The sequence below is a fragment of the Salvelinus fontinalis genome, chromosome 32 (genome assembly GCF_029448725.1).
Source record: "Salvelinus fontinalis isolate EN_2023a chromosome 32, ASM2944872v1, whole genome shotgun sequence".
Classification (NCBI taxonomy): Eukaryota; Metazoa; Chordata; class Actinopteri; order Salmoniformes; family Salmonidae; genus Salvelinus; species Salvelinus fontinalis.
The window spans coordinates 34,556,243-34,579,630 of NC_074696.1; the positions used below are offsets into that span (position 1 = coordinate 34,556,243).

General features: G+C 44.2%; 2 protein-coding genes across 2 annotated transcripts; both read right to left on the reverse strand.

Annotated features, from left to right (window-relative positions):
- LOC129830589 (leukotriene B4 receptor 1-like) lies at positions 1 to 15,073 on the reverse strand. Its single transcript, XM_055893151.1, has 3 exons — positions 15,068 to 15,073; positions 13,912 to 14,442; positions 1 to 1,030 (listed from the first exon to the last, which is right to left on the reverse strand). Exons 1-3 carry the CDS (start codon positions 15,071 to 15,073, stop codon positions 590 to 592), a joined length of 978 nt encoding a protein of 325 aa, XP_055749126.1. The 3' UTR covers positions 1 to 589.
- Positions 15,024 to 23,339, reverse strand: msto1 (misato mitochondrial distribution and morphology regulator 1). Its single transcript, XM_055894213.1, has 14 exons — positions 23,119 to 23,339; positions 22,193 to 22,322; positions 21,784 to 21,853; positions 21,622 to 21,697; positions 20,460 to 20,517; positions 20,117 to 20,267; positions 19,461 to 19,575; positions 19,098 to 19,232; positions 18,524 to 18,676; positions 18,127 to 18,258; positions 17,316 to 17,500; positions 16,949 to 17,053; positions 16,565 to 16,677; positions 15,024 to 15,959 (listed from the first exon to the last, which is right to left on the reverse strand). The coding sequence occupies exons 1-14, from the start codon at positions 23,200 to 23,202 to the stop codon at positions 15,700 to 15,702; spliced, it is 1,767 nt and encodes a 588-aa protein (XP_055750188.1). The 5' UTR covers positions 23,203 to 23,339; the 3' UTR covers positions 15,024 to 15,699.
- Between the last annotated feature and the right edge of the window lie 49 nt (positions 23,340 to 23,388).

A 23,388-nucleotide genomic window follows, 5' to 3' on the forward strand; every position in this document is an offset into this window, starting at 1 on the left:
GAAAGCTGACAGAAGCAATACAATTTAAGTTTTGACCAATAGAGGTCAAGCTTGAAAGGATATAGATCACCAAAATAACAAATCTAGGCTACCCTACGGATACCTAGGAAGTACAGACTATAGAGACCCAGAGTCAGCAACCAAAAACATAGGGTTTGTTGAGGAGAAGAAAAAGCAGGGGTGATGGGACTCCTATTTCACTGCTCTAAAAACCAAGTCAAAAACACATAAAAAAGTTATTTCTTATTGAGAGTAGCCTAATTTGTTACAGTTTGGGGGTTTGACTATGTGTAAGCTGAGGGTTAGATTTAGAGGTTGTGTAAAGGGCTTAATACAGTTGTATTCCAGCCACTAGGGGGTACTCTGGTGAAGCCCATGGGAAATAAAGAAATATAGTTTAAGTGAATTGGGGAGAGTAAGAATGCAAAACATAAAGACTGTAAACGGCTGTTACCTGTGCTGACATGATTAAAAGTGAAGTAAACCATACTTTTCGCGTTGTAGTTTATATGATAAGCTCATTGGAAGGGTAACAGTTGCATGCCAGTCACATGCCTTTAGTCGCACCAGCAGAGCACAGCTCCAGACATCAGATCTTCGTGGCCTGCATCACGCTGTCGCCCCTCGACGACGACGTGGGCTGTTCCCGGATCCTCCGCGAGGCGAAGGCGTACAGGAAGGGGTCCAGGCCGCTGTTAAAAAACGTAAAGCTCCGGACGACACGCGCTGCTGCGCTTCTGTGGCTCAGCGGCGCTGCCAAGGCCTCTGGCCAGGAAGTCTGCAGCACAATGCCGGTGATGTCCACCACATTGACAATGTGCACAGGGATCCAGACGATGAAGAAGGTGACCACCACACTGGTAACCAGCCGCGTCAACTTTGCACTGCTGAACAGCGCAGTCTGGTTCACCCGCCGGTGGAGGCAGCAGTAGGACGTGACCAGCACAGAGAACGGAACCACAAACCATGAAAGGGTCTCCAAGACGAGGACAGCAACTCTTTCAGCATCAGAGCCCGTGTGTCGCTGGCACTTGTTGGGGATTACCCAGGGGGTCAAGTGTGGGGCTACACTAATGCCATGATTACTGTATATATGTGATAACCTTTGTATGCTTGCAATGCGCAATGATGGAAAAGTACTGGGTAAATGGAGATGTTCTAGTTCTCAGGCTGAGAATTGTCTGCTCCTGCTGATAGTCACACAGGCTCAAGGCCCGATATAGTAGAGTGAGAAACCACAGTCTAGACATGTTTTTCTCATCGTAGATACTTTGTATCTAATCCAATGCAACAATGTTAAGATATGATTGACAGTAGGTTGTATATAGAGTGTGGTTTCCTGTTTCGCCACACAGATCTGTACTATAGACTACTGAGGTATTCTGAATGCGAATCTCTGTCTGAGTGTTATAGCAAGGTTCCTGTGTCTGTGTCATCTATCTGGAAGACTGATTGTTAAAGGAAACTTACATCACCTCATGCAAAGGACCAGCCAACATTTGGCGAGCTCACCAGGAGTGAGTGACCACCGCGTCTGGATGATCTTCGTCCCACTGTGCAGCGCATCAAATTATAAGGTAAGCAGACGCCTGTTAAACCTAAAGTCTGAAATGAGAAAAAGCACTGTGTGGTTGATGACTCATTCCAGAATGTACAGTAAGAGGCACCTCACTCATGGGGTTGATAATTACAGGAACAGTCGATACCTAAATGTATGTACAAGCCCGGCTGTATGTATATGTGATGAATGACCCAGAACCCCAGGTGTAATAGTTAGACATTCCTGAGGGTCTAATGAAAACTTGTGTGCGGAACTTGGTTATAGATTAGGATGAACCAAGTCAGTACTGAGGTACTGGGTGACAAGTGATTGAAAGTGTTTTATTCACATGGTGTCCTTACCTGAGGGAAGACATTGGTTTTATGTATGGTGTTCTTACCTGAGGGAAGACATTGGTTTTATGTATGGTGTTCTTACCTGAGGGAAGACACTGGTTTTATGTATGGTGTTCTTACCTGAGGGAAGACACTGGTTTTATGTATGGTGTTCTTACCTGAGGGAGACACTGGTTTTATGTATGGTGTTCTTACCTGAGGGAAGGCACAGGTTTTATGTATGGTGTCCTTACCTGAGGGAAGACACTGGTTTTATGTATGGTGTTCTTACCTGAGGGGAGACACTGGTTTTATGTATGGTGTCCTTACCTGAGGGAAGACATTGGTTTTATGTATGGTGTTCTTACCTGAGGGAAGACACTGGTTTTATGTATGGTGTTCTTACCTGAGGGGAGACACTGGTTTTATGTATGGTGTTCTTACCTGAGGGAGACACTGGTTTTATGTATGGTGTTCTTACCTGAAGGAGACACTGGTTTTATGTATGGTGTTCTTACCTGAAGGAGACACTGGTTTTATGTATGGTGTTCTTACCTGAGGGAAGGCATTGGTTTTGTTTTGATATATGTATAATTGGTGGGGTTATAGATTTGGTATGGGACAATTGTTGTATGAGTTGAGTGCATTTGATAACAGTGAATGGATATATGCTAGTCAATATCAATAATTTCTATGTACTGAAATAAATCTAGACTGGTATTGATAACAGAGAGATTAAAGTAGATGTCACACGTCAAAATTTGATGGATGACCCTATGTGAGCCTATGTGACCGCTATGTGAACCTAAGGGGCTGCCTGTCAGGACATTCTGATGGTTAGGTGGGGGTCTTTGGGTAAGGGTCCAGTTGTCAGGTCAACCGGTAATGATTTATGACCCAAGCCTGATTTATGACCCTATGTAATGATTTATGACCCTATGTCCTGTTGTAGCAGGCATGCCCATATTTGGGCTTCCGGTCAGGACATCCTGGCCGGGGTGGGGGTCTTTGGGGTAAGTGTCAAGCTGTCAATGTCGTAAATCAAAAAAAGATCATGATTTATGACCCTATGTAGTGATTGATGCCCCAATGGTTTGTAGAAAGGGGGGCATGCCCATATTTGGGCTTCCGGTCAGGACATCCTGATCCTGGGGTTTTTGGGGTAAGTAAGTGACCAGGTGTCATGTCAAACTGTTCCTGGATGTCTAGTGTTGGGGGTTGTTAATGAACATTTCAAAGAGGCTGGCTTTGCAGAAGCCTTATAAAGCCCCAAAACAATGCATGTTTAAGATTGTACAAGATAAACCCCCTGAATATTAAACAAAAATGACACATATGTCAATTTATGGTATGTTATGCTCGGCTTGTCATGAACCCAGTGAACAAAGCATTGAGGAAGTTCTGTGTGAAGCTCCAGAATGTTTTAAAGGATTTTTGGGTACGAGTGAGGGCCATATGTCTTACATATTCCAGCCGGAGGATTCTACGGTAAAGATCTTCAACGCCAGTGGCCCCAAACCCGTTTATCCGGCAAAACCTGGGAGTTTTTCTCCTGCTCTGGGCATGAGAGAATGGCTAAACATCAGGCTGGCTCTTTGTAAAATTGAACAGGTCCTGAGTGGCACAGCTGTGCCTGGCTATGCGTTGGAAGAACAGGTCCTCGGCCGCAGTGATCTCAAGGCTCTAAGAATTGCTTCAATGGACTATAACCCTGACAACAAAGTGACAATTTTAGCCTGTGAAGTTTATGATGCGGGTAATGCTACAAAGTCGGTCAATTCTCCAGTAGCATCCAGAGCATGCAAAGATGTCAACTTTTTTATTCCTGTGTTTAGTTTTAAATGGGTGGATTATCCAATTTTCATAACACTTATGAATAAGCTGGACATTCTCTTCAAAAATCGCGAACAGTTAAGGCGCTGGCCTCGACTTTTCTTGAGACATAACCAGGACCAAAAGTTCCGACGTAGGATGTACCCCTGGAGTGAAAACTTACCAAGTGTTGATGAGCCTGGCAAGAGATCCCGGCATTTTGATGACCAACTGGACACTGACAATGGGGGGTGGTTGCATCAGATCCCTGGATCTGTAAGAAAGGCTTCGTAAAATACCTTAAGAATGTAACGCTATAAAATGTATGTACTAAATATTTTGAATGAAATAAATGGTTTTAAAAGCAGAATCTCACCACGTTATGAACTCTCGCGTTTGTTCACTCTTAGCGCAGTCTGTCCCTGAGAAAAAAAACTTGCGCAATGTGCGCGCGTATGTGCTTGCGTATGATGTAGTGGCTGTGTGTGTGTGTGTGTGTGTGTGTTTCAAAAACAGAAAAAGGGGGCGAGGTGTTTGTTAAAAAAATACCCTTGCATCTGCGCTCAAGGCTCTCTATGCATGGGGGTCGTTTGAAACCAAGGTTTACACTATCTGGCAAAACAGATGCCTAAAAGTCATTCAGCCCAGCGATGTCGAGACCTCCCCACCCCAGCATCTAGATGCTAGCCCCCGGAGATTTTAGAATATCAAAAAAGATACCTAATGTTTAGACACCCCCCAATACCCTATGTTTGAACCAAATGGCTGGTGTTTGAACCACATGCCTTAGGCTTCAAAGATAACTTTGAGGCGGTTTTAGCGCGAAAAAATACGACACCACTAGAGTCCGACGGCTACAAAAGCTAAGCAAAACAGGTCCCCTGTTAGCTTCGTTTTAGCGCATTTACCCTACAGCATTCCCCCAGGAATAGTTATCGGACGGACCCCGTTAAAAAAGATCATCTGGGAAAAACCTCCTCATGGATATTTCTCAAGGTTAGTTCTTGAAATAAATATTTACATATGCTATATATTAGATTTGTTTGTTCTTGGGAATTGTTTGAAAACGTTGTATGTTATAGAAATATTAAACAGGCCTTAGGGCCTGGATTCTTAACGTATAAAATGTCAATATTAGCTAAAATGATTAGAGCTTTAATATTATCTAATGTTTTTTTAGATTCTCAAACCTTCACTCAGATTCTCCGAGATATAACTGAACTCGAACCGGCCGTAGGGTCTCCGGAACAAATTGCTTACATCCCAACGCCGACCCTGAATTGTAGTAAGTAAGATCCAAGAATTCCGTAAGAATATTTATACCTTAAAAACAAAAAGTGTCGGCATCTTATATTAAAAGTTATTTTATGTGTTTACAGCGGAAATACATCCTAGAACGGGTGCCATAGGGAGTCTACACGGTTTCTGTGAAGGATATGCCTACGAGACAATTGTGCCCTACTCCCAGGATGTATTTACACACAAGCCGCAAACAGAGACTTTAAACGGCCTGTCAACTCCCCTGACCCAGGACCGTTGGACGCCCCCTATTAAACACCAACGGACAATCAGGGCCCAGATCCACAGGTCCGCTTCACCCGAACAATACTACTGGGAGGGTATTCACGAGACAGCGTTACAAGGACAAGGTATGAATCAATTATCATTTATATATATATTTTATTTTTATGCCTGAATATGTTTAAACATGGACTAATGGTGTTTTTTTTTTTTTTTTAATTTCAGGCTCACAAGCTACAGACCAGGCAGATGCTATAATTAGGGTTGCCCAAAGACATGTTCCCGAGTTCTCAGAGCTTCTTCAGAACAGCCCTCTTCAAAAAAGCCGAGGTATTTAATTAATGTATTGTTAATATATAGGCTTATATCTGAAATGTATTTTACATTTTTATCAAACATATTTTAGGGTTAAGACTAGTACAAGAGGGGATACATTTGTGAATTGCGTATTGGGAAAGACATGTTGTGAATTTAATCTTCCATTACATCCACAAGAGAGGAGACAGGGAGACCCCTGTACTGAAGTTAAAAAACAATTGAAACCAATTGTGGTTATTTACCATACATGTGGAACCATTTACAGTGGCGTGGTTAGTGAATAAATGTAGTGAAACTAAAGAAGAAGAGGGGTTAGAGAAAATAGAACTGCGTTGGGTATATCATCCTATGTTAAGTTCTACTACCCGTATACAGGGATAGAACTGGGGTTTTCTACACTACCATACAGATAAGTCACTCAGTCCACATTACATAGAACCTGATTAAAACAAAGTCACGGGGCACCATGACAGGTTCAACCAAAGGCAGTGCAGAGAAAGTGGGTCCCACACCAATGAAACATACTAGTCCTAAACAATATTTACAGGACAAATATCCCTACTTGAAAACCGACCTGGACTGGGTGTTTTGTAAATGGAATAAATGGACAAACAAAGAAGAAAATGAACATTTGATAAGACTAAGTGTGATGTGATAATTGACATAGTCAAGGGAAGGCAAGGCAGTAAGAAGATGGGTAATAAGAAGGTTACCATACTGTCAGACACTATATTGGGACTCATTCGGACTGAAGGACAGACGTTTTATGCTCAAAGTCAGTTGAAACAGTTGAAGAGTCAATGGATGGCAGAACAAGGGAAAAAGAGAGACCCAGGATGTGGGCCCCTTCAACCTACAGCTCCCCCATCGTATGAAGATAAAGAAGGAGGTGTGGAAGTGAGAGAAGGTTTATACCCTTTAATAGCTACTGGTACAAAGGTCATTATTAAGGGGGAACTGAAAGAAGGAGAATAGGACGAGAGTCTACAAACGGGGGAAAAAAGAATAGAGCGAGACGGAGAAAATAGTTTCAGTAATTGGCGAATTGCGGAATTAGGGTCCCCCGGGTCCTCGTCAACCCCTCTAGGAAACCCAGGCAAAGACAAAGACAGGAAGATTCCGCATATGGCCAGCAGTTCATATAAGGGCAGTAGTGTACCCTTTTTTTTTTTTTTTTTTTTTGGGCTTGTCACCAAAAGCACTCACAAACTTCTACAGATGCACAATCGAGAGCATCCTGTCGGGCTATATCACCGCCTGGTACGGCAACTGCTCCGCCCACAACCGTAAGGCTCTCCAGAGGGTAGTGAGGTCTGCACAACGCATCACCGGGGGCAAACTACCTGCCCTCCAGGACACCTACACCACCCGATGTCACAGGAAGGCCATAAAGATCATCAAGGACAACAACCACCCGAGCCACTGCCTGTTCACCCCGCTATCATCCAGAAGGCGAGGTCAGTACAGGTGCATCAAAGCAGGGACCGAGAGACTGAAAAACAGCTTCTATCTCAAGGCCATCAGATTGTTAAACAGCCACCACTAACATTTAGCGGCCGCTGCCAACATACTGACTCAACTCCAGCCACTTTAATAATGGGAATTGATGGAAATTATGTAAAAATGTACCACTAGCCACTTTAAACAATGCCACTTAATATAATGTTTACATACCCTACATTACTCATCTCATATGTATATGTATATACTGTACTCTATATCATCTACTGCATCTTGCCATCTTTATGTAATACATGTATCACTAGCCACTTTAAACTATGCCACTTTATGTTTACATACCCTACATTACTCATCTCATATGTATATACTGTACTCTATACCATCTACTGCATCTTGCCTATGCCGTTCTGTACCATCACTCATTCATATATCTTTATGTACATATTCTTTATCCCTTTACACTTGTGTGTATAAGGTAGTAGTTGTGGAATTGTTAGATTACTTGTTGGTTATTACTGCATTGTCGGAACTAGAAGCACAAGCATTTCGCTACACTCGCATTAACATCTGCTAACCATGTGTATGTGACAAATAAAATTTGATTTGATTTGATTTGGATCCGGAGAAGGACTGGGAAACAGGCAGTACGAAAGGGATCTCACACAAACCAGTGAGAACTGCCAGACATATGATGGAAGAACAACGTTTGGAACAAGTAAAAGAATACTGTGTTTTCGAAGAACAATGGAAAGACTTGAGGCGTAAAGTCCACGAACACCGAAAACAACTGAGGGAACTACAGGATGACAATTCTGAGGAAAACAGGAGACAATATGATGAACTAAGAGAACAACTCACGGAAGAGGACAGAATGGAAGGTGATATAGAAGAGAAAATGGAAAGAATGAAACTGGAAGAGGGAAAATATAGAGGATATAGAGCAAGAAGTTTGGATGATGATCCAAAGGGCGTGTTCCCTCTAGTGTACAAACAAGGCCAGGGGGGGGCAAATGTATGCTGAATACAAGCCCTGGAGTTTTAGAGATATTGCAAATTGCTGCTAAATCCCTACCAAGAATGTCGAAAGGAGCTGAAGTCTGGATAAGAGAATTTGAAACAAGACACGGCCACCAGACCCTTTGCCTTGAAGATATGAAGGCAATTTTATCCCGGGCACTCACCCATGGACAGTTAGTTCACTGACGTAATGATCCATTGTGGGTTAATGGCTCAACCCGCTGAGCTGGAGTTAAGCCAGTACACACAACAGCTATGGGACTGCTTGAGAGATATGTTCCCTACCATGCGAGACATGAGTAGACTATTTGACTATAAATTTGGACCCGACTCAGATTTCGGAGATTGGATAGATAGCCTGAAACAGAAATGGCTTGAGGAATTGGGAGAGCGCCGTGACCATTCTGAAGCAACCGAGAACCTGTTTTATGACAGAGCCTGCCGCAACCTTCCAGAAAAAGTACAGACGCAACTGAGAGATGTCGTGGGCTGGGATAGAAAGGCGGGTGGGGAATGTGAGGATTATATGAGACACCACTGCCAGAACTGTCTTTGTGATGAACACGCAGAGAAATCAAGACAACAGGGGCTTGATGGTGCAGTAAAAAAGCTCCTACAGCGCCCCCAAGTGGACCTGCGCCTCAACCACAGCCCATTGTGCCTTTTGTACAATTTCCCCCTCGGACCTATAGGAACCCACAACCATGGGGCTCACCATCACCCAGAATGCCACCTATGCAATGCTGGGGGTGTGGACAATTTGGACACATGAGGAACCAATGTCCACAAAATCCTCAATATCAAGGATGGGCTACAACACCTGGAGTGAACCGAAGAGGGAGAGGAAATTTCAGAGGAGGATATCAACAAGAAGGTGGATATCAGCAGCAACCCCAAACCTAGGACCTCCCCAGCAGGCACAAGGAGGTTACCAGCCTGGTCCTGGCCACCAAAGAGGACGCGGAAGAAATCAACCACAGAAAGGGGGAAGAGGAGGTGTCTGGTCACAAGGAAATCAGAACACTAACAGTTCCTATTTTCCTGACGATCAGCAATGAAGAGAACCAGACCCTTTCCTCCAGTGTCCCCAGTACATATTCGAAGATAGGAAAAAGGACCCAATAATCAAACTTCACAGATTGAACTTGACTCTAAGGCTGAGCCTGACCTCTCTGACACTAGCCTGACCTCTCTGACACTGGCCTGACCTCTCTGACACTGCCCTGACTGATGCTGACTTGGAGATGTTCGTTGCCGGTTCTGCATATATAGATCAAACTACAGGGAAGAAACATGCAGTGTTTGGTATTGTGACAATTGATAGAACCACTCACATACAACAACCATTACCAGATACTTTCTCAGCTCATCAGGCTGAACTTTTGGCGCTAACCACTGCCTGTAAAATGAGAGAAGGGAAAAGGGTTACAATTTTCTCTGATTCTACTTATGCAATAGGGATTTGTCTCTCCTGGTGTGGTGTCTGGAGGAGTAGGGGTTTTCACAATGATTGTGGAAGTCCTATTTGTAATAGAACTATGGTTTTAGATCTCTTGGCTATGATGCTGCCCTCTGCTTTGGCTATTGTGAAGGTTGCTGCTCACACGGGGGGGGGAAGACTTTGTGAGTATGGGTAACGCCATGGCAGACGAGGCTGCTAAATTGGCTGCCTCAAAGTGTCATTGCCACTCCATGTTCTTCTCTGCTACTGTTGGGAAAGACACTGATGATTTGGCATCTAAACAGGCTTGGAATGTTGGTTCTTATTTGGTATGGCAACAGCGGGGTTGTAAACTTGACCCGGTTTCTAAAATTTAGAGACAGACTCCGTTTGGCAGACCGTGTCTGCCAACTTGTCTTATTGCCTTTGTCTGCCAAGTGGCCCATGGTACGGCCCATTTGTCAAGGGGGGAAATGAAAGAGGTAATTTCTTTGGATTGGTTTTGTCCAAATTTGACTCAGCTTGTGAAACAGTTTCTGTTGCCAAAGGAACACCTCTGAAACCAGGTAATTTCCCTACACCAAGAGAACAATTTATCCATCATGCCATTTGTCCATCTTGCCAAATAGGACTTCTATAGTTCTATTACAAATAGGATTTTATAGATCTTGCAGAAGAAAAAAAAAAGGAAAAGGTACTGTTTAGTCCTTAGTGACAGGTTCACCAGGTGGGTGGAGCCATTTCCCACCACACACTGTGATGCTAAAACAGTAGCAAAGCTACAAGTGTGTGAGATAATACCCAGATTTGGTGTTCCGGAGGTTTTATCTGCAGACAATGGTACACACTTAATAACTGGTGATGTAATGAAGCAGGTAACCATAATGATGGGAGTGGACCAGAAGTTTGTGTCCATCTACCACCCCCAGAGTAATGGGGTTACAGAGAGACTTAACCAATCCATTAAACAAGGGTTAGCTAAGGCATGTCACTCCAACAAGAAATCTTGGGTGGATTGTTTACCACTGGTGTTAATGAAAATGCGCAGTAGTGTTAATAAAGGCCTGGGGTGTACACCACATGAAATGTTGACAGGAAGACCCATGAATGTTCCCGCACACAGACCCATGACTGACAGACAAATAGACCTCACTCTAGCTGAAGTAGAACATGACAGACCTAACTACTACTGTCAGATCTCTCCACTCTCACACTAGGAAAGCTCAGCAGGAGCTACCAGGTGAGGACCCTGACTACCTGTCTGTGGCGGTTGGAGACTGGGTCAAAATCCGGGTCCACAAGAGAAAATGGAACCAGCCAAGATGGATGGGGCCATTCAAGGTAGCCATGGCAACACCGACGGCGGTCAGAGTTCAGGAAAAGTCTGGCTGGCACCTCCTGTCCCACTGCCAGAAGGTGTTCAGCCCACAGGAGATGACAGAGCCAGACAGCCTGAAACAAGAGGCAGAAGCAGATGTGAGTCGAGACCAAAGACTTGAAAAAGATGAAGGGCAAGACCAAAGCCCTGAAGAACCAACTGTTTTACATGATCAGCAAGGTTATGTTGTAAATAAACAAACCCTTTTTTTCCCACCTTTATTTAAACAGGTAGGCCAGTTGAGAACAAGTTCTCATTTACAACTGCGACCTGGCCAAGATATAGCAAAGCAGTGTGACAAAAACAACAACACAGAGTTACACATGGGAAAAACAAATGTACAGTCAATAACACAATAGAAAAATCTGTATACAGTGTGTGCAAATGAAGTAAGGTGGTAAGGCAATAAATAGGCCATAGTGACGAAGTAATTACAATTTAGCAATTAACATGGAGTGATAGATGTGCAGATGAGGATGTGCTGGTAGGAATACTGGTGTGCAAAAGAGCAGAAAAACAAAAACAAATATGGGGATGAGGTAGGTAGTTGGATGGGCTATTTACAGATGGGCTGTGTACAGCTGCAGCAATCAGTCAGCTGCTCTGACAGCTGACACTTAAAGTTAGTGAGGGAGATATATGTCTCCAACTTCAGTGATTTTTGCAATTCGTTTCAGCCTTATTAGGGGGTATAAGAGAGGGAAGATGACAGCATGTGGTCGTTGGTGGTTGACTGTGTTGGCTCTGTCCACGCTACTTGTTTGTGTGGGTGAAGCCGGCCCTGTCAACACGTGGGTAAAGTTTGCTTGAGACTTGGACCCAAATCCATGAGGGAGTTGTTTGGTTCAATGAGTAGACCAATGGCAGAGACAGATCAGGTCTGTGGAATGTTGTATTTTATGAGGAGGGCAAAATACAAGCAGAGCCAACGTAATTGTACCCTAGGACTCTTTTATGGACATGAGCTAATTGATCAGGGTAATAAGAAAGTATCGAAAGGAACTGGGGGATACAATATATGGGGAGGGTGTTTGACAAATGGGAATCCAGAAGCTGAGGATAAAATAGGGACTGTAACTCGTGGGTTTTGGCCACGGCATAATCCCCGGGATGATGATAATTGGAAGATAGTTAGGAAAAGGTTTATGTGTACTCACCCAACGTATGGTTGGAGTGAAAACATGTGGACCACTGTGGCTGAACCAATTTTAGAGAATTTGAAGTAAGAACGTGTTCCGCCATTATGTATCTGTAACAATGGCTCTTTGGCTGTGGGTGTAACAGTGCATTGTAGATCTTTTGCAGGCTACCTCCCTGAAGAAGAAGAGCGCAGGCAACATTTTAGTACACCCTATGACTGGCATTTAGTGGATGTCTCATATTTAATTACTAGAGTGACCTATCTTGCTCTAAACGATGGTATGGGATCACCCTGGGGGTTATGTGGATTTGCGGAAGTAGAGGTTATCTGGTAATTCAAAATAACTGACCCAGGTGTTGTTTCCTCTGTGAAACTATTTTATCAATGCTCTCAGTCCCCGCCTCTGCTATACTAACTAACCGTTCCACTGATCCCATTTCCCCACATATAAAAAGGTTGATTCCAATTAACAATGAGGCGTATGGCCATGTCCTTAAACCAGCTGAGATATTCGGTATCTGCATTATTCCTAACATTGGTGTATCCATTTTAGGTAAATGGATGAAAAATTTGACTTACGCACTACAAGCTCATATTAATTTGACCTACAAGGGTTTTAGCCAGCTCTCCCTGGATGTCCAGAATCTTAAGGCAGTTACAGCTAGGCACAGTTTGGCTTTGAATTACCTGCTGGTGTAACAGTTTAGCTTCCATCCCTCTCCTCGCCCCTACCTGGGCTTGAACCAGGGACTCTCTGCACACATCCACAACTGACACCCTCGAAGCATCGTTACCTTTCGCTCCACAAAAGCCGCTAACTAGCTAGCCATTTCACACCGGTTACACTGGCAGCACAGGGAGGCGAGTGTAAGGCCCTGGGACTGGACCTCGATGGCGAATGCGTAATTTTACTTCCTGACTCCTCCGATAACATGACCAGAATCCTGCTTGATATGTCTAAGCTCTCTAATACTCTCAGCCCTAGTGACGATGATGTTCTGAAAAGGATGGGTAAATGGTTCACTGGGAAACTTGGAAATGTTATGGGCCAGATTTTAATGGGTATATTATCATTTGTAGTTCCTGTTTTAGGTAGGCTTTTGCTGTGTTTAGATTTTTTGTTGTCTTGGTAAATGGGCAGTAAAGAAGACCATGCCTGGTTTAATGGTTTACCTGCCCCATATGATGAATACTATGATGCCACTGGTGTTGACCCCAACTATGACCCTCTCGCTGCCCAACTGACCGAGAGGATGATTCCTATACTACCTATATGTGATGGTTAAAAGTTCCAGATGTCTAACGCCTTGGGGGTTACCCAGGGGGTCACGTGTGGGGCTACACCAGTGCCATGATTACATATGTGATAACCTTTATGCTTGCAATGCGCAATGATGGAAAAGTACTGGGTAAATGGAGATGTACTGTTCTAGTTCTCAGGCTGAGAATTGTCTGCTCCTGCTGATAGTCACACAGGCTCAAGGCCGATATAGTAGAGTGAGAAACCCCAGTCTAGACATGTTTTTCTCATCGTAGATACTTTGTATCTAATCCAATGCAACAATGTTAAGAAATGATTGACGGTAGGTTGTATATAGAGTGTGGTCTCCTGTTTCGCCACACAGATCTTTACTATAGACTACTGAGGTATTCTGTATGTGAATCTCTTGAGTTTTATATCAAGGTTCCTGTGTCATCTATCTGGAAGACTGATTGTTAAACTTTTTTATATTGAACCTTTATTTAACTAGGCAAGTCAGTTAAGAACAAATACTTGATGGCCTAGGAACAGTGGGTTAACTGCCATGTTCAGGGGCAGAACGACAGATTTTTACCTTGTCAGCTCTGGGATTCGATCTAGCAACCTTTTGGTTACTGGCCCAACGCTCTAACCACTAGGCAACCTGCCGCCCAACTTACATCACCCCATGCAATGGACCACCCAACACACTTGAGCTCGCCATCGCGCACATCGCGAGTGGCAACGGCGGGAGCAGTCAGAGCACAGGCGAGCCCCCACAGGGCCAGGAGCAGCACCACCTCCCCCTTGCGTCCCAGCCTGTTCCACATCTGCGGGTATAGCACCTGGAGGTAGCGCTGGACACCGAGTAGAGTGACCGTTAGCACGTTAGCATACAGGCTGAGATAGAGCAGGAACGTGGCTAACTTGCATGCAGCACGGCCCAGAGTCCAGCCGTGCAGGAGAGTATAGATCCACACGGGCACCGTGGCCAGGCACAGGATGTCGGAGGAAGCCAGGTTCAGCATGAGGCACAGGGTGAAGTTGGGGCGTCGGGACGAGCGGCGCAGGATGACCACCAGGACAACTATGTTACCAGGGAGGCCCAGCGTACAGCACAGCCCCAGGACGGTGCTCGAAATCAGGCGGCCCGAATTCGGGGAGATGGAGTCCAAGCTAGAGGTGCTGGAGGAGGTCAGGTTCTCCAATGTCCGTGAAATAAGATATCTAAGAGCTATCTGGAAAAAGGCAGACTTCAGACATCTAACCTCAAGTTTGTTAACTTCTTTTGACTTCTTGTCAGGGTGATAGGGAAAATTGTGGGTTAACTGCCTCTGGTCAGCTTCCTCTTAATGAGCTGTGGGTGTGTGCGGGAGATGTTGGCATAATTCTGTATTTGTCAAAGGCTACAGCCAACCTGATTCTCATGAATAGGCACACTACACTGAGATAGTTAGTTTCAAGCTATAGGCAAAGCATCTACCATATGTGCCTAGGGGCCAGACATGCAATTTTTGTATATTTTATCATTTTTCAGTGATTTTAACTTGTGTAAAAAGTTTAAATGATTTGAACTTTTGACAGAAATGGATGCGTAATGTAATCCATCTCCTTGTTGCAAGGGCTTGATAAATATAACCACTTTATCTTAGCGTTCCACTTTTTTTTTGCCATAGCTTCAATGTTGCCATCTAAAGGCAAGGACAGAAAAACTATATAAAAGATTACTGCACATTTAATTTCCTCCCTGCCACAGATTCTAGCAGAAATCTACTATGACTTATGTTAATTTGGGAAACTATTGACAATAACTGGACAGTTGTATAAAGCACATTTATTTGCAGATACACATATATACAGTACTTGCATTCTCGCCTTTCTTTAACTCGCATTGTAGTTCTTGTGTTTAAAAAAAAAAAATCTATTATTATCATCACTGCATTGTTGTCAAATAGCTCGCAAGGTAAGAACTGGAAAGGACTGTTTTACACCTTTTGTATCCTGTGCATGTGGCGAATTAACTTCACTATCAGTTCCAATATATAGCCTACCAACATTCACCCTTCATTGACCTTTCCTTCTTCTATCCTCTTATTTTGTCTCTCCTTTATTTAATGACTGAGTTTCACAGTCCAAATATCTTTTGTCAGTTAAAACCTCAATCTTTTACCATAACCGTTCTCTGTCACCATCTCAGTTGTAAATGAGAACTTATTCTCAACTGGCCTACCTGGTTGAATAAAAGGTGAAAAAAATAAATAAACAGCCAGTCCATTCTTTCCAACCAGAATTCACAATCCTTATCAAGTCTCACTGAGTCTTTATGAATGAGATCCACATACAAAAATATACAATGTGGATGGGTGGGTCTGTCAATACTAGTCAATGTCAATTGAGACCCATCTATTCAGATGGTATGGAGTGCGCAGAATCATTCTGGGCTAACAATGCAGAAAACAGAAAATGACTCTTGCGGTTCAGCGGTTGTCAGTCAATCAATCATCGTCGTCCTCTTCCGAGGAGGAGCGCATCATGCCTCCGCTATCGTTGCGGTAACAGCGGGCCAGGAGGCGGAGTTGCTCCAGGGACTCCTGGAAGTCGGTCAGCTCAGGCCCCTGGGAGAGGAAGCTGGGGGCGATGCGGCGGGGGTCCAGGGTGCTGGCACCGCGGTGCAGCTCTGACAGCCACGGGCCCAGGGCCGGAGAAGACTGCAGGGAGGTGAGCACGGGGAGGGAGGAGACCACACAGGACCGCTCTGTGTGGAAGAGAGGATAGGAAGAGGGAGATAAGGTTAGAGATATAGACCTGACAATAATGGGAGAGACTGTTGGATACAAGCATAGTGAGGCATGAAAATAGAATAGACTTATTTAGGGATTGTGAGGCAGAGATCTGAAGTGAAGTGACTGACAGGGAGTGAGCGGGGAAGGGTAGAATATGCATATACAATCACCTGTGTAGCCAGATAAAATGGCTTTTACTATTACTATTTATTAATACTGCACAATTTAAAAACACTTGCCCCCTAATCCCCCCCCTTCCCAGATACATGTGTAAATATTGCACTAAAAATCATGCCTTCCTATATTATACTTCTGCAAAAATTATATATTCTACTGAGCCATTTACTTTATGTTTGTATTCTTGTTGTTGCATTGCAGAGAAGGAACCTACAAGTAAGCATTTCATTGGATGGTGTATACCATGTGTATCCTGAACATACGACTAATAAAACTTGATAACAGAAACATAGACCGAGTCAGAGAGAGACAAACATTGAAAATAACTTCACAGTGAGAAAGCGCAGTTAGATAAATGGACCAGAAATGTCAGAGAAACATTAGGATTAGATTTACTCACTGTTTGGGGGAGGGGCTTGACTCTGCAGAAAACCCTGTGGACCCAAGGATTGGCTGAATATCTGTGGGAAGGGCGGGGTCAGCTTACTGGGGCTGGATACAAGCTGGACTGAACTGCACAGGGAGAATGAGGAAATGGTCAATTGTGATTTTCATGGTTTAAACAGCAGGATTGGTTTGGTCTATCAAACTACTACCGTTGTGTGTGTGTTGAATCCGTCCATGTGGCCATGTCTCTAAGCCTGCCTATGTGAGTGTGTGACATAGTCAGAGTGGAAGTGTGTGTGTGTGTGTGTGTGTGTGTGTGTGTGTGTGTGTGTGTGTGTGTGTGTGTGTGTGTGTGTGTGAAAACGGGTGCTATTTAGTATGCAAGAATGACACTCACAAAGGCGTAGCGGGGTAGTGAGCATTGATGTAGGAGGCTAGCACCTCTTCCCCACAGTCAAGGCTATGCAGCTGGGTGGGCGGCTGCATCCCTGGTCTCAGCTGGCTGCAGATGGGACCGCAACGTTACAGCAATGCACATTAACACCAGAGCAACGTTTCCACACACCTTCAGAACCATTAAAAACATCTGCAAATTTGTCAACTCAACCTTTGACTAACGCTGACAAGATAACTTATCTGATATACATGCGGAGTGATATTGGAAACCCTATGAGTTGGAATACCCAGATGTACACATAGGCCTACATGCCCCAAAAACACACTTGCAGTTGACAGAGTAACATAACAGCCATGTTTTGTCTCACCTGACCAGACTCTGCCCCTCTAAACCCTTGAGGGTCACTGATTGGCCAAAGCAGTGGCCATCGCCCAGCTCGGGGCAAGCCGATAGGGGTTTCCACGGCAACACATCGGCGCAGTCACCCAGGGCGTCGGGGAGAGAGCTGCCCTGCGTCATCGGAAAGGGGAGGGCTCCGTACGCAGCCACCACCTGAGGAAAAACATCTCGGCCATGTTCATTAAATCAAAAATCAAACCATGCTTTGTCACATGCGCCGAATACAGCAATAGCTTACTGTGAAATGCTTACTTACAAGCCCTCAACCAACAGTGCAGTTCAAGAAGAGTTAAGAAAATACTTACCAAATAGACTAAAGTAAAAAATAATAATTGGGCAGGCCCGTCATTAGGCATCAAACGGAAGAAAACAGACTGAAACAGGGAGGAACTACACGGACTTGGCCAACAAGAAATTATTTTTTGTTGTGTGCCCACTAATCAATATGACCCTGGTCTCACACACTGTAAATCTGTTAAATGTCTAGTAGGCTGTGGGGAAGACATAATGATTATCTTGTGCCCTGGACATTCCCTTCTAAATGTTATTTGTGGGGGATAACTGAAGCCAACCAGAGCTGCAGTCTAGCTTGAGCTGTTATTTTAGTCATACCTGTCTAAACCTTTCAGACCTTTCACAGGTTATTTAACCAGGTTAGTGTCATTGGGAAGAAGGGGAAAAAATTCTGACATAAGAGATAGCAGTAGGGTTAGCATTGTAAATAGCTTGATTTTAAACTAATGCATTCAATGCATTCAAAGAAAGCACCCAGCTCTCACCTTTCTCCCGGACACTGCCAGTGCGTCTGCAAACTCCCACATGGGGGTGCTGTTGTTCCTCAGCCTATAAGGGACAGTAAGGGAGTCCAGGGCCAGAGCAAGCACAGAGCTGGAGTGGTACCACAGTGAGGGCTGGAGACCGAAAAGACAGTGAGTGATGGGAATAGACAGAGAAACACACACATATTTCTGGGGTTGTAGGACATCGATGCTAACAGTGCTAAAAATAACTGTTAGCATCCTCTCAAGCAACGGTGGGGGAGAGCGATGTCAATCATTTGCACTACAGCTCAATCAAGTCTATATATTTTCAGCGACAGAACGAATAAATGAGCACCAAAATGTGGGAATAGACAGATGATAGATGGGAAAAGAGGGTGGCGTCTGTCTGACTCACGTCGTAGTTGAGGTGGGGGAAGGAGGGGGCTTGGGCGGGCCGTCTGCCCAGCCCGCCCTTCAGGGTCAAAGGGCAGAAGAACGAGCTGTTATTGGCCATGTGGACCATGCCTAAGGAGTAGTTCAACAGGTGGTAGAGCTCCTTCATCGGGGTCTGAGGAAAGCAACAGAAGAACAATGTCATAGGACTTTATTCACAACACAATAGTTGTGCATGAAACACAATTACTATGATATGGACAAAACCAGATTATAGTCATTAAATCAGTAGCAAATTGTGAAATAAAAACAAAATCACAGATCTCAGCTGAACTCTGCATTACATTTCTATCTACAATTTACAGCGAATAAAACCCATGGCATTACATTACATGGCAAAGAACACCTGGGTCATGTTCATTAGGCACCAAACGGAAGAAAACTGACAAACAGGGAGGGACTACCTGGACTTGGCCAATAAGAAATGCTAATTGTCCATTGAGTGCCCTAATGAACATGACACTGTTGAAGAAAACAGTGCTTACTGATGAACTGCCTGAAAACACACTGCCAAAAACCTCCCTCTTGTCACTCACTGTGTCTGGGTGACTAACAGGTGCGAGCCCCCAGGTAAGGATGCCCCGTCCCCCATAGGAGTCCTGCAGCATCTCAGTGACCTTTGAACCCAGGCCAGAGAAGCCATCAGCCAGGTCACAGAGCACCTGGAACCCCTGGGAGGGATAGGGATGGCAGAAGGAAGAGCGGGAGAAAGGAGAGATGACAAACAGATTCAATCAGCCATTCGAGGAGTGATTGTACCGAATGGGGCGTTTAGAATGAACAAAGTATGTTTGGATGGATATGGATATTTTTGGTATTCGAGACATGTAATTTTCCAGGACCAGGGTTTGTGATAACCCCTATTGGAGAGTCATGGTAAAGGATCACCAGTCAGTTACCTGTAGGTAGTCACATTCCTCTATGAAGAAGTGTAGTCTGTCCTCCAGATCCTCCAGCACTGAGCCCTGAAGCAGAGCCTCCCCCTGGCCAAACGTTTCCAGGCGGTGGGCCTCCCTGTAGAACACAATGCCAAAACAAAGTCATTTTCCTGAGAAATCCAAGATAGTTCTGCTGTAGCGTATGGGAAAAGCACTCCGTGTGAAATAATTGGAGTAGACCTAGCCACATAATAGGACTGGATGTACACTAAGAAAGGCACTGCGAGTAATGTACTGTTGTGTGTGACCGTAATCATTTTTCAGGTTCATATCTGTTCAACAACTCATCAACCAAACTTTGGAACTGGTAGGGACAGCTCAGGGCTTCATGCCCTCTTTTATCCCACTTTTCAGTTTCCAGTTGAGGTTTTGGGTTGGGCAAGGGTGCATCATTGTTAACCTTTTCTTGTCATCTTCAACTTGACTTTTATTAAAACAAACTATTTGGTTTAAAATATGTAAAGAATAAAAAAGACAGTCAAATAAAGAGGGGGTGGGGTTGGATATAAGATACGAACCCGGTAAAGGTTTCATTTTTTGGGTTGGGAATGAGATACGGAGAACTGCATCTTTGGCTGTTACTATTTGACTGTATGTGCCTATGGTAATGCTCTCACCCGTCATGGTTGTACTCGTGGATGACAGAGATTGTGCGGGGGTGCAGGTGGATCCTCAAGAAGTCCGACCATACCCTCACACTGCCCTCCAGTCGATAGCCCCTCTGAGCGCGCTCCAAGCGGCTGTTCACCGTCTCCATGGCTAAAGCCCCTACTCAGGAAACACGGATCGATGAAAAGGAAGTGTGTGTGAGTGACCGAGCGGCTTGTTTCTCGGTCTGATCCTCTTTTAGCCCATTCTGGACATACAGGTTCACACACAATAGTTTGCTAACATATAAATCATATTAAATATTGATTAAATGTCATCTTGGAAATGATACTTTAAAAAGCAAGACCTTACCTGAACAGTGAGGCACTAGAGTTGGGTCAAAATCAACCTTAGCCAATATCTCCCCCTTCTGGACATAAAAATAACTGTCATAACAAGACACTTGAATGAGAGCCTTTTCGAACACGAGTTATGCCTGGTCCAAGAACAACTCCAATTTCCCTGCCCTGGGCCCAAACCCTTTGGTGATTGAATAACTGCAAGTATTGGGCAGGTGTAAGTAATATGGTGACGGCTCTACCTAGCCTTTCAACAGGCTTCAGCGAGTTTCGGCAATATTGCTTACACCTATCTGGTTCCTTCAGACATGCAATCGGGCTAATGCCGGGTGTACACCACACAACTTTCAAAATCCTAACGTCGCTGAGCCTCTCACATTAAATTACCGTATTTCTTGTATTTTTTTGTCTTGCCAACGTAGTGGTGCGCACGCTCAACGATCTGGCACAGACGGGTTGTCACACACTACAAGATTCTTCACTTGGTCATGAAGATTCTCCATACCACCATGCTGTCTTGCGAAAAAACAATGATGTGATTAGATTGTGTAGCTAGAATGAGCTGTGGCTCAAAGCAGCCTCAGTTTTCAGTCAGATATTCACGCTTGCCATACAGAGTTGACATTTCTAGCAAACATGTTGAATTGAGAGCTGTAACGATTTGGCACTTTTGCTTTGGTTAAAGCCAAGTACAAAGGCATACTAGTAGTATTCATTGCTCCTGCACGAGTCTACACATTCTGGGTGATGCAAAATAACGTTGCCATTTCACTGGCGAGCTCTCATTGGCTATTGCTGCTCACCGTTCTCAAAACTTGACGTTGCACATCTTACATTACAAGAGAATTCCCGATTTTTGTGCTGATAAAATTAAACTGGAAAATATCACGACGTTTGGGACTGCTCACAGACGGGATTAGTAGCGTCTCTGACACGCTCACATTAAATGAGCGTCGGTGATGGCCGTGCACTCCAAATAGGCAACATGGGGATTTTGTCTCCGATCTCAAAAACTTGTATGGGACAGCCAAATCGGGGACAAAATCGATAAGTGTACACCCGGCTTAAAGGTTTAAAGGCAAGGAGTTGTTTTTGGACTATCCTGTTTAAAAAGCCTTCAGTCTTTGGGTTTAAAGGGAGAGAAGTAGTATACTTGGTGTTTGTGTCATACTCACGTCTAGCTTGTCCAGGTCTAGGAGAAAGGAGTTCTTTGTTGGCAGGCTCTCTTTGTGCACCATTACATTGCCCTCCCTGCAAAGAGAAGTAATTTACTTCATACACATAAACAAGGTTTGAGGGAAACACACACACAGACAAATGCACGCACACACACTTACCAGGTAATAGCAGTGGGATCCTTCCCAGTCTCATAGAGGCTCCCCTCCTGTCTCAGTGTCTGAAGGCTACCTATATAATGGCAATGGACACAGAGGATGTTGATTCAGTATTTAAATGTAGCCAACCTTGTTGTTCAATCTATATCTACCACTGTAGCCACAGTAGCTATCCTTACTCCAATGACATGCATTGTCCATTTGTCACCGTCAAACCTAAAGATGTACACTGTAATTGTGGCAAACTTTGAAAAACCTTCAACATGACATGTTTACTCAATCTGTGAACTCTAAGTGACATTCAGCAAACCATTTGTGTGAAATTTCAAGGAAGCGGTTAAGTGCTTCAGAACATTTCGGCAACATGGTGCCCTTATGAATGATGCACTGCAAGTTACCAAGGGTTGGTTACCTTTAAGGTCCATGGCGATCAGGCGGGGGGTGTAGGTAATATGACCCCCAAAGGTTTGCCCCTCTCTGAAGAGAACATCATTCTGGAGCTCACCTGGGGGTGCATCTGGGTCATAGGTCAGCGAGGCATCCTGATGCAATACAAACAGGGAGAGAAGGGAGAGAAGAAAATGTATCAGAATAGTGGCATAAGATGCAGTCAAGATGTACATACATAATATATGATTTGCCTTAAAATATTTGCTATGTATACTGTGTCAACTCATACAAAGACAAATGGTAATTCAATGTGTCACCTTCCATGGTGCAAAGGGAGGTGCACTGAGCACCAATTGACAATGTTTATGAAGACAGACAACAAAGAGCCCACACTTCAACAGCAGGTCCCGACACCATAAACAAACCATCTCTGCCTACACCCTCACAGCAAAGACATAGTTAGCAGGCTAGCTATCTCGAACGTTAAAGCACGCCTTTTTTTCCTGAGATTTAAAAATTACTCCTGGGTTTTTTCCTCGTTACCTAGCTAGCTACAGTACATGGATTATTTTATCTAGTTACTTTTGCTCTAGCGGTATAACGTTAGATGGCTGTGCACTTTCTGTCGATGGTTGTTGCAGTAAAATGTGGGCCACACCCTCGCCTCGCTCCCTTTTGCTGCACTTTTCACCCTCTGTGCACCAAAACACCACTCTTCGCCGCATTGTTAGCCTGGCTATTTCAGTTTGAATGTACGATAACTAGGGTCATGCTAGCTAACTACAGTAACTAGTTATTTCAGAATAGTAGTGGCTAGCTAACCAGCTAACTTAGCCACATACTGCAACAGTTAACTAAAATAGTAGCTAGATAGCTAGCTTGCCAACTACAACTTTTAAAACACATGCATGTTATATGCAGAAACCGCTAACTTTAGCGCGTATCAACCTGCAAATTCCACCAATGTGTGCCAACGAAGTTTGAATAGTGCCCGAGTTGAAGAGTGACGATTTCTCTACACAGGCTACCCATCGTGACGTCTATAAATTAATACAAAAAATATCACAATTGCATAAATCTGTTAATTTCAGAATATTCTTTTAGAAGAAGAAATATGACGCTCCATCATGGCAGGAAAACATGACAACAGAGTTATGGTTCACTCTAACAGTGTGTGCATCGTTCAGAGGGAGCCCACCCTTGATGAAGGCCTTAGCG